Source organism: Eschrichtius robustus, chromosome 6 (assembly GCF_028021215.1).
Source record: "Eschrichtius robustus isolate mEscRob2 chromosome 6, mEscRob2.pri, whole genome shotgun sequence".
NCBI lineage: Eukaryota > Metazoa > Chordata > Mammalia > Artiodactyla > Eschrichtiidae > Eschrichtius > Eschrichtius robustus.
Genome location: NC_090829.1, coordinates 80,120,813 through 80,132,981, shown reverse-complemented (window position 1 = coordinate 80,132,981; position 12,169 = coordinate 80,120,813). Strand labels below are relative to the sequence as shown.

The 12,169-nt window shown below is 36.9% G+C and overlaps 1 protein-coding gene across 2 annotated transcripts in view; it reads right to left on the bottom strand.

The window, feature by feature from the left end:
- Positions 1-622: 622 nt before the first annotated feature.
- RABL3 (RAB, member of RAS oncogene family like 3) overlaps positions 623-12,169 on the bottom strand; it is a 43,040-nt gene continuing 31,493 nt past the window's right edge. The window contains exons 5-8 of one of the 2 annotated variants that reach the window (XM_068546663.1): positions 11,122-11,272; positions 6,410-6,481; positions 2,475-2,513; positions 623-1,884 (exon numbers count right to left, since the gene is read on the bottom strand). In XM_068546663.1, the coding sequence (XP_068402764.1) occupies positions 1,819-1,884; positions 2,475-2,513; positions 6,410-6,481; positions 11,122-11,272 (328 nt within the window). In that variant the 3' untranslated portion in view covers positions 623-1,818. The remainder of the gene's footprint in view (positions 1,885-2,474; positions 2,514-6,409; positions 6,482-11,121; positions 11,273-12,169) is intronic. The other variant, XM_068546664.1, reaches the window with a different exon arrangement.

Below are 12,169 nucleotides of genomic sequence, written 5' to 3'. Positions count from 1 at the left end.
GATTAAAATCATTTTTTCTTAGAAAACTATAATTCAGGAGTCAAGCCTGACAGCAAGAACAAATGAAGTTGAGTACTGTTAATTTTTCAAGGTTGACCCTGGAGCCATCAGTGATAGGTTATTTTCATCTTATTTTTTAATAAGGGAGAAAATAGAGAAATTGGAATAGATCTTCTTTCTAATTAAGGGTTATTGATTTATTTTTTAAAAGAGGAATACAAAGAGCTTCAGTTGGTTTAGGTCTTCTGCATATGCATTTGGTTTCTACTTCTTAACTGCACAGCCACTGTCACAAAATACTTGTGCCAAATTCCACATACAGATCCTGATTTGCATAGCTCTCCTTTATGTCAAAAAAGAAATCAGGGCTAACTCTTGTAGGGGAGGATGTGAAGAAAGACTGCAGGATATTCTAGCTGATGAAAAGTGCTTTAAAATCCTTGCCAAATTCCCAAGACTGACTTTCTAAAAGCACTCTCTAACATCGTCATTTTAATATTCTCTTTCAGCACACCTTGATTTCCAAAGTACGGAATAGAAAGAGAATTTAGTGTTTTTTTCCCCTAGTTTTAAAATGAGAAGCTGAAACTGTGTATTTATTATTATTATATTTTAATATGGAGCAAAATCAGGAGTGCAGAGACCTCCTAGAGAGAAGAATACATGTGAAAAGGAGTTGTTGAATAAGGCAGCAAATTACAGTTTTCGTAAAACAGGTTTATATATTAACAAAGACTGGGGCAAAGGCAATTACACAAGCAAAAAAGATGGGTAAAAAAAGTAATGATGAACAATTATGCATATACACACACACCACCCCCAAAAAATTTTGGATTATGAAATCCAAGAATCCTAGTCCATAATTCATGTAAATGTGTTGCTGTGGAAGTTATTTTTACTTCTCTCCATAAATACATTGTTGACACAAAGAATAATATTCTTAGTTTACGGACTATAGTTAAGGGACATTTTAGGAGTTGACCTTTCCTTCAAAAATAAAAATAAAAAATGAAGAGGCTGTAAATCTCTCTTACTGCCCTTGTGCAGGTCTTAGATTTCACCCTACCTATTTCCAAACAGAAAACAGTAAGAGGGTGCAGACAGCTGTAACCTAAAGAGTGAAGGATTTAGTGAGCTGTCAATTTCTCGCCTAATTCTTCTTTTCTGGTACTGCTGTCCTCTATGTATTATTAATCTATTTATATTTAACTCCAGCTATTAGTCTGCCTCTTCCAGCCACTGAGCCATTTGCAAAGGAGAGGAGAGAGAGACAAGGGTTGCTATTATTAGGCATTCTTTTGTGTGATGAAGGTGGAGGCAGTTAAATAACACCATTTTGCTTCTTTGAAAATGACAGAGTGTTTGGGGTGGACAACTCAGGGCTGGTTAACATAACCTTTCCCCTCAGAAGGTAAAACAATAGAGATACATTTCTGAAGTACTTAATTAAACCTTCAGCAAGGAGTGTGGGAAAATTACAGACCCATAAACACCCTCCAGTTCTGGGCAAGGGTAAATTTTCTCTGCAGCATTCTGTCACTGCTCATTTACTGCATCATTTTGACATCTCGTATTTCCACAAGGCTTTTATATAATCTATAAACAGGGACAGAAAGGTGAGGAACAGAGAGAATGGGGACAAAGTTTGGACTTCCCATGCTGTTACTTCCTTTCAGTTTTCCATTAAAGGGTGAGGCTGAAGGGTGGCATTTTAAGATGATTTCGTTAAAAGCCTGAGACATTAATAATTGATACAGCAAGAAGAAAGCTGTGAAAAACTGCCACTGCTTGCTTACTCTTCCAAAGGATGAGTGTCATTCAGTCATAATGTAAGCTCTTTAATGTTCCTCCCCCAAATCTTTTTCGATCAGGAAAGCCTGGAATCTGTAGGCAAGAAAGATAATCATATTAGGACTCAAGCAGGCAGAGTTCAAATGCTAATAGCCTTTAAAATGTTCTCCTTATTTTCTGTTTCTGTATGCTGGGCTGTCGTTCTTTAAAGAACTATCTTTCTGCGGTTTTACTCAGAAAACCACAGCAGATTAAATAATAAAAAGAAATTCTACCAAAATGAAAAACATTTGCCAAGCAATTGGTGATAGTGCCATCTAAATCAGACAGGATGGTGGTGAATCTCATATAATATTCACCTATTGGACTTTTATATGAATTATTTGCATTGTGATAGACTCTGGATATATGCCTTTGGAGTCTCAAGCAATTCTATTATTTTATAATGTAACCTAATCTCTGGATTCTTTTTGTTTCTTAGACCCTTATTTTCCCTTGATCTGATTTTTTCTTTTGTATTTAACAGGACAGAAGAAAGTCAGTTGCTTGGGCCTGCAAAGGACTCCCTCCCACCCCACTTTTAAAAAAAAATTTCAAAAATAAATTTGGAAATTAATTTCAAATAAGTCAAACCTCTCTCCAAATTCAAGAAATCATTTTATCAAGAAAAGATAGATACAGACCTGATTACCATCTCTTAAAAAGTATCTCTTCTCTATGACCTGTGAAAAACAAACAAAGATTTTAAGGGCTTAGCACATATACCTTGAAAAGGTGGTAACTGCAATGGCCACTAATGGCACTAAAAGGTGTATACCCAAATTAAGAGTCTTTTCAACAGCAATAGACATCTAGTACAATGAGTTAAATCTGGTGCTTATGAGATCAGGATTGTAGAAGTATTTTTATAAAAGCCTGCCTCTTGTTCCAAAAAGCATTAATGATAGGTCAAAAAATACATGAACAACAAAAAAGACTAAATAACCAGAAAGTGACATGAGATCCCATGCAATTCCTAGTGTATGGCTGCAAATTTGGCTCAAAGTTCCCTAGCAGTCAGCCCCAAAAGGTACCAAACAGAATCCATAAGATAAAAGCAAAGCACTTTTGCTACTACAGTAGCATAACTATTCTTTAAAGAGGAGTCTGCCTGTGTAATGTAGGAAACTGCCACATCCCTCTAGTAAATACAGTTGTACATCCTATCGGTCCTTAATGGAGACAGATGACACAACATCAAAAGCAGTCAATTAACTTCTTTTCCGACTTAATCTGCAGCCTTAATTCAGCAGTTTCGGAACTGTCTGTATTTGGTCAGTAGGAGAAATAAGGTAAAGCAGTGGATGTATCTGTACAAATCCATCACTACTACTGAAAAGAAGCCTTCAAAATATATGCCCTAACATAATGAGTTTAAGAGCACCATATTTTCACATGATGAAAAACATTTTTTTTTGAATTTTATTTTATTTTTTATACAGCAGGTTCTTATTAGCTATCTATTTTATACATATTAGTGTATACCTGTCAATCAAAATCTCCCAATTCATCCCACCACCACCCTCCCCCCCTGCCACTTTCCCCCCTTGGTGTCCATACGTTTGTTCTCTACATTCACATGATGAAAAACATTAAAAAAAAAAAAATGAACTCTGTTGTAACACTTGAGAAACTGCAATGGTGACAGAGGCAGTATTACTTTCTTTACGCAGAGCTTTACATGTGATTAAGAAAAGTTCATCAGATTAGAATACAGATTAGCTGGAGATTAACTCTAAGACATTAGAATCTAGAATTATGAAGCTAGGAATTTCCTCGGAATAAAGCAGAGCATCTTCTTCCAGGCCTGCAGCAGCTTGCTCTCATTGGCCTGACAGCCATATCATCTGTATTCTTTTTATCTTCGAGACTATGGATGGGTTACTTTTAGCCACAAGAGACTCAGGGTAAGGTTGCACTCACTGGCCTCAAAGGTAGAAAAGTTGGTTCATGATTAGTACACATCTAAAATACTTGACCCCACAAAAACCATGACAGGACTGATTTTCCTTCCTCTCTCCAGGGTAGGAAGGGAAAATTCTATTACTCTAGAGTGGTTAGGAATTACCATTAGCGAAGGGAGTGTGGAAGAGGATTAGATTTCCTCTTGGAAGAGAAATCTTTAATTTTTGAGCCTTTGCTGCTGCAAGCGGGCTTTCTCTAGTTGCAGCGAGTGGGGGCTACTCTTCGTTGTGGTGCATGGACTTCTCATTGCAGTGGCTTCTCTTGTTGCAGAGTACGGGCTCTAGGCACACGGGCTTCAGTAGTTGCAGCACATGGGCTCAGTAGTTGTGGCTCGTGGGCTTAGTTGTTCCGCAGCCTGTGGGATCTTCCCAGACCAGGGCTCAAACCTGTGTCCCCTGCATTGGCAGGTGGATTCTTAACCACTGCGCCACCAGGGAAGTCCCTTGGGAAAGAAATCTTTACACTAAATTCTGGAAGATATGATGTAAAGTCATATCTTAGCTGCCAAGTCCCTTGCTTTCAGGCAACCACCACAGACTGGAGGTCTGGCCCAACTTTTTTTTTTTTTTTTTAATTAATTAATTAATTAATTATTGGCTGCATTCGGTCTTCGTTGCTGCGCGCGGGCTTTCTCTAGTTGCGGCGAGCGGGGGTTACTCTTCGTTGCGGTGCGTGGTCTTCTCATTGCGGTGGCTTCTCTTGTTGCGGAGCACAGGCTCTAGGCGTGCCGGCTACAATAGTTGTGGTGTGTGGGCTCAGGAGTTGTGGCTCGTGGGCACTAGAGTGCAGGCTCAGTAGCTGTGGCAAATGGGCTTAGTTGCTCCATGGCATGTGGGATCCTCCAGGACCAGGGATCGAACCCGTGTACCCTGCCTTGGCAGGTGGATTCTTAACCACTGTACCACCAGGGAAGTCCTGGCCAACCTCTTAATCCACCTGACTTTGTTTGTGATTTAGGAAACTAAGAGAGAAGTTGCTTTTCAATTTTGCTCATAATTCCCTGCCCTCAACTTGTGATGTCCTTCTCTTATCAAACCATTTAAAAAAAAATTATTTATTTATTTATTTGGCTGTGCCAGCTTCTAGTTGCCGGCACACGGGATCTTCGTTGTGGCATGTGGGATCTAGTTCCCTGACCAGGGATCGAACCTGGGCCCCCTGCCTTGGGAGGCCTTAACCACTGGACCACCAGGGAAGTCTCCTCTTATCAAAACTTGCTCTCTTCTTAAAACCAACCAAGTTCCCTCTAATTTTTTTTTTTCAAGTAAAGTCTTGCCTGACAACTTGGGTCACACTGATCTATAACCCATTGTTTCTCTAGGATATAACTTACTACATTTTATTTTTTTAATTTTAAAATTAATAAATTATTTAAAATTTAAACCATATACTGTGGGATCTTCCCATGTCAGACACAGATCTATATGATGCTACTCCTAGGGGACATAGATAGCGGCCACAGACCTAAACCAAATGGAAGTTCTTACGTTTTAAGTTTGAAAACAACGTGGAGAGAAAATCTGGTTCCTTGCAGTGCTTCCAACCATTTTTTCATGTCATGACACATTTAGAAAATGCTAATATTTATACATTAGCAAATGTACAAATGGAGTAAATGGAAGAGCCAGGCCAGGGGCTCTGGCTGCTCTGAGAACTGAGGGGATCACTATCTCAGTGCACCTGTACCCTTTTGGCCACACACCAGTTGGGAAGTTCTGCAATAAAGCAAAAATTTCCCAGTGGCCTAATATTAAACAGGGACGGAGTGTGGGGCTCATCTTATGCTGACCTATTGGACAAAAGAGCCAAATATTAGATCTCTAAATAGTTAAAAGAAAAATGATTCATAAAGAAGAGCTATGAGGAGGAAAATTTTTTTCTTGGGAGATTACTTGTAAAAGGAAATATAAGACAGAAATTAATCTTTTTTCAATAATAATACAGAAATATATCCTATTTTACTTTACTACACAATGTCAACATTGGGTAAACAATTTAACTTGGTCAATATTGTATGCAATGCAGCTGTATGGCCTTGTGAAGGAAAGACAGTGTTCTAATTTACCAGAATGTTGAAAATGCTACATTTTCATTCCAGTTCTGGACAATAAGATGATGCTGGTAAGAGTCAATAATTGGAATGCAAAGGTTTCTGATAGGGAAAATTAGGGAATCAAGAAGATGACATAGCCTTAAAAGTATCAGTAACATTTATATGGAGAATATTAGTAGCTGGGAGAGCAAAAATAACTCAGGGCTTTAAGCAGAATGCCCTCAGTTTAGTGTCTTTTGTGGGGACTTGGGGGTGGTGAATAAGCACAAAAATGCTAGAAAATATGGAAACATAAATTGTTTTAAGAAGGGAATTAGGTATCTTAAAAAACCCCATTTGAATCCAGTAGCTTTCATTCTTTGCTTAGAGAACAATGGTGATAGAATAAACACGTCAGCAGGCCTTGAGCAATTATACCAACAGATAAGAGAGATCAAAACAAGTAGTATTCAGGCTGTGAAGATTAGGATGAAGGAATAAAAGGACAAAGCATTCTACAAAGAATTTAAACTCTCATAATACATAAATTAAGTTTAAAAATAACTTAATTGAAGCCATTACCTTATCAAAAAACCTACTGAGCTTGACAGCATTGGAAGAACCTGCAGCTAAGTACCGTGGATTTGTGCAATCCTAGAAGATAAAACATAAGATCCACAATTAAACGTTAGGAAACATAAGCTCTTTGAGAGTCATTACTGTTCCTCTTGCACATTTCTATAGTAAAATATTAGGCATAATACTCTCATAAAACATTCAAGTAATTTTCAAATTATGATGCACAGAGCAAAGAGGAAAGTGCTAAAGGAAGATGAGGCCACTTACTCTTTGTTATTTAGGCAATTTTAGAGGACACTGAACCACTGTATTCATCATTAAATAATTCATAATAATTCATACTGCCTACATTTACCTTCAAAAGCAGAAATAGAGCTATTAAAAACAGACAACACTTTTTTTTTTTAACATCTTTATTGGAGTATAATTGCTTTACAATGGTGTGTTAGTTTCTGCTATATAACAAAGTGAATCAGCTATATGTATATATATATCCCCATATCCCCTCCCTCATGCACCTCCCTCCCACCCTCCCCTCCTTGTATATATGTGCCACATCTTCTTTATCCATTCATCTGTCGATGGACACTTAGGTTGCTTGCTTCCATCTCCTGGCTATTTTAAATAGTCCTGCAATGAACATTGTAGTACATGTCTGTTTCTGAATTATGGTTTTCTCTGGGTATATGCCCAGTAGTGGGATTGCTGGGTCATATGGTAGTTCTGTTTTTAGTTTTTTAAGGAACCTCCATGCTGTTCTCCATAGTGGCTGTATTAATTTACATTCCCACCAACAGTGCAAGAGGGTTCCCTTTTCTCCACACCCTGTCCAGCATTTATTGTTCGTAGATTTTTTGATGATGGCCATTCTCACCGGTGTGAGGTGATACCTCATTGTGGTCTTGATTTGCATTTCTCTAATGATTAGTGATGTTGAGCATCCTTTCATGTGTTTGTTGGCAATCTGTATATCTTCTCTGGAGAAATGTCTATTTATGTCTTCTGCCCATTTTTGGATTGGGTTGTTTGTTTGTTTTGATATTGAGCTGCATGAGCTACTTGTATATTTTGGAGATTAATCCTTTGTCAGTTGCTTCGTTTGCAAATATTTTCTCCCATTCTGAGGACAACACTTCACTTTTTAGTACTAGTTACTCACCAGTGCTCAACTAACTTAAGTACTATAAAGTTCTTAGGAATAGTAGGAAGCATGAAAATAAAGAGCAAGAGGAGCAAAAACCAAACAGAACAGTGGCCAGGGACTTCTCACTCACTGAATGCAAGGCACTACATCTCTTGGTAGGCCATAAAGATAATAATAAACAACAGATATATTTTTTGGTTAAAATAAACAATAGAAAAGTTTATTTTAAAATATCATTAAATATTATTTTTAATAATAAATAATAAACAACAGATATATTACTATTAGGATAAAAATAGGAAAAAATAGGGCTCTGAAGAGACAAAAGAATCTGAAACATTATAATGAAGTGACTAGTACATTGCAATGATTAGTAAAGACCTTAAAAGGTTTACTATCCCTTTCCTGGAATTCCGATGTTGAATTGCCTTAGCTTGTCATCACTGACTTGCCAACTCAAGAGATCGAGTACTTTGATTTGTACCTCAAATGCCACCTAAGACCCAACCATGGGGATATCATATAGGCTCCTTTGCAAGGATAATGTTTATTTTTTCAGTTATAGATCACCTGTGTCCCTTGGGAAATCACTGAAATTATTATTGTTGCATTTATTCTGATTGTAATCTCTAAGCCCACATGATTCCTTTCCAATGCATTTTGTAACAATCCCTATTTTACCAATATACAACATTCAAGGCTCACATTTTAAATTCTGACCAGAAGCTGTACATTTTCCAAAACCACAAAAGAAAAGAGAGACTACAACTTTTCAAAGATCATAGAGTAAAAGAAAAATCAGAGGTCTTCAAAGCCAGCAGGCTCTGAATCTGAGTATCTATCCCAACATCTCTAGATTGTGTGACATTGGCTAGGTTATTAAACCTTTAAAGTTGAGCTTATTCATTTGTGAAATGGAGATAGCAATACTTAACCCATAGGATTTTTGTGAAAATTAAATGAGATAATGCATGTCTGACACATAGTAGGTACTGAAATATTAGTTTCCTTCTTTCTTCATCCCAAGAAAATGCCATCAGATTGAATTTTCAGACACAAAAGCACCTAACATAATAAAAGATAATTCTATATATGGATTAAGCAGACTGAAATGTCATCGTGTATACTGTTGTATTTGAAATCATGTTTGAACACATTTATACAGCAATTGAGGCATATAAAAGACAGACCTTAACTAGATCTGTATTAGATATGTTTTACAAAACAGATATTGATCACATAATCATCAGAATGTCAAAAGACTTCAGAGATGACTCCAAATAGAGCTAAAGTACTAAATACAAAAATTAAATCAAACATCAAACAAACAGACAAAACCTCCCAAAAACTTATTTCTAAGCCTCCACAATTTCCGGTTGACCAGGCTAGAGAAACCCTATGATTTTAGGAAGAGGATTTTAGATCTGAAAGAACTATAACTATCTGCTATTGATCATGGCGGAGGGCAAAGCCTGAAAATTGATAGCTCTAAATGCTTGCCTAACCTTGAGAAAGAAACATTAACTAGGGAAGATGCTTCAGAATGATCACTTTGAAGTAAAAACATAACAGAGGAAAATTTGTGCTAGACACAAAAAAACCTAATAGGATTTAAAAAAATAAGTAATCTCCTCCCTGCTTATAATTTAAACAACTTGCCTTTTTTTTTTCCAGGCACAAGAAAGCTTTGCTTCTATCTTTGATGTATACAGTTATGTTAATTCTTACTTTTTAATAATTTTAAGTAAATTCATACAGTAACCAAAGATGCTAGAACTAATAGTGTTAAATTAGTTTTTACTTGAGACTTTATATTTACTTGCTGAGTCTTTTTGACTGTTACCTCTTTTTGAAACTCTTATCTAATTCTCCTCCTCAGTTTTTCTTCCCTGCATCCTCAAGACCCTCTTGTTTCTGCTGTGTTCTTGAAGGTATACACTGATAAAAGGCCATAAGTATGTTGTATGTGAATTCTGTGAAGACCATGTTTGCCACTTGAGTACCTTTACATCTTGTTAACAATTAAAGATCGCCCTGACTTTGGAAGTAAAATAGGAAAAGCACATATCTAGATGATTGTCACAGAAACCCACAGGCACTGGAAACAGATGCATTCTAAAATACATTAAAAGTAAAATAGTATGTGTCTAGCATGTGTAAGCACTTAATAAATGCCAGCTACTTTTATTATTAAAAAAAAAGTAATTGCTGGAACAAATTAAGCCTATTCAATGGTAAATTTCCCTTTGGAAACAATGTTCAAACAAAGTAACCTCAGTACTTCTTCAACAAGGATATTATATATTCTATGTAACAGGAATTCTCTGGAATATGATGGTCCAGTGTTGACTACCTGGGCATTTATGCTGAATATTCCATGGTGGCAGCTGAGAAAAATAAAGCACCTCCACTGCAAAGCAGAATGTAAAAAACAGTGGAATGGCAGGCAGAAGCTGACTCAGTTATGGGGGTACAGGTGGAGTTGAACCAAGCCGCGTTCACCAATGTTGATTCACAGAGAAAGGGCATCAGAATCAGCTGAGTCATTAGTTAAAATTACTGAGTCCTTCTGTCAAACCTATGAATAAAAAGCTCCAGCTGTGGGGCACTTATTCAAAAATTTTCACAAATACTATAATATTGAATACATAGTCAGGTTTGAGTAATTGGTGATCTAGATGATTTCTAACAATTCTTTCAGCTCCGAGATTCTAAATGTTAGCTGAAGGGTAATTAAGTGGAAAACAGGCTTAATTGTAGAGCATGGGCTCTGGAGTCAGAGTGCCTGGTTTGATCTGTGTAACCTTGGCCTAATTACCCCTCTTTGCTTCTAGTCTTTGTTTTTAAAATGGGGGTACTTATAGTACCTACCTTATAGGATTGATGTGAAGATGATGCATGTGAGATAATGTACATAAAGCTCTAGAGCAGTGCTTGGTACTAATAAGTGCTTAATAAATGTTAGCTATTAGTGGTATTAAACTACCACCACCACGTCTGGAATGCCAGTGCACTGATATGTTGCAGAAATCCTACTTGCAAACAATGACATATAAACCATGACTGAAGCTGCTGGCCAGGATCATTCTCTAGGCAACACTAACTAGCTTATATGAGAACTTTTCTAGCCTTCTTAATGTCCAGTTCTAATTGAGCTAAATATCTCAGGAAGGGACTCAATCCATTGTATAAACTAATGCTTATACATTACTAACTATACATTAGTTTATATAAACTAATGCTTATGAAGCACTCCTAGTTTACAGTTTGTAATTTTCTCATTTATATATTTGTTTACCCTTTAAGGTAAATTCTGTAGTTTAAGAAGCTAACAGGCTTTTCTAAAGCAAGAATAAAACAAAGTTTGAACATTCCAATAGGTCAGCATATAAGGAGGCTTTGCCCATCTCATAATCTAGGTTGGCTCCAATCTTCATTACTTTTTGAACTAGCACCCAAATGCCTGATTTCAAATATAAAGCTTCTTCTGTGAGAATACAGAACTTTCGAAGTCTTTGGTTTTGCCTTTACCTGATAATAATACAAACATGCATTAGTAAAAAATACACACCAAATTAATCTCTTCTGCATTGAAATCCTCAGCCAGGAAAGCAGTCCTAGTTAAAACTTCATGGCGCTTGGTTTCATGAATCTGATCCAGTTTAGTCCCTATTACCAACAGTGGGATTTGGTTATCAGCAAACTGTTCCCGGTCATAATCCCTGTGATAAATAATAATGAAGAGGTGAATAGAATTTACCTTTCTGATGTAGATGTGTAATATTTAAATGCAACTACTCACACTATTTTACAGATACTTCACTGACTCTTGCTCACCCATTACCTATAAACCTACTTTTCTCCCACCTACTTGTTCATTTTTTCAATCAGTCCTCGCCATCTTTCAGGTTCCAACTATTAATTCAACTACTCAAAATTTGTCCCATCGGTCTTTATAGACTACTTGAATAAACTAAGTGCCCACCAGGTATATGAAAGTAGGTTGACTTGACTTCTCCCAAAGCTCTGTCTTCTAAGGCTAACAGCTCAGGAATTTTTCTGGGTAGATGCAGAGAGTGGATTCAAACCTCAGTGGAGAGAAAACCCAGTACCCTAGCATGGCAGTCACGCCTTTTGCCAGAGGGGAAGATGTCAAGCTTCTGGGTACCTTCTGGGGTATGCATAAGCTTTACAACTACCATACTCATTTCTGTCTATGAATAGTAAAGAAAAATAGATCATTTTAGGAAAATCAGAAATAGGAATGTTGAAGGCCAGAATAAATCAACCATAGGTGATGCTACAGCCTGGGGAAAGATGGATTCAACAAATGAAAAGGGAAAGAAACAGCTGAAATGCAAAATGAATAGTAAAAGGAAAGAATTAAGTACCAAATAATTGTTTGTCCTGACACGAGAGCTGTGGGAGACACAGAACAGGTAGTAAGAATCACTTAGGGTTAGTGGCCTTGGGTCACTGTCTTTCTATTAATGAGAGGAACATAGAGCTCAATGTTGTTCATTTAATATAAATTCTACCCACGTATGAGAAAGGAAACAGATTTGGATTTCTGACATATTATAAGCTCAGTTTATAACAGTCAGCAAAATCTGGTTGCA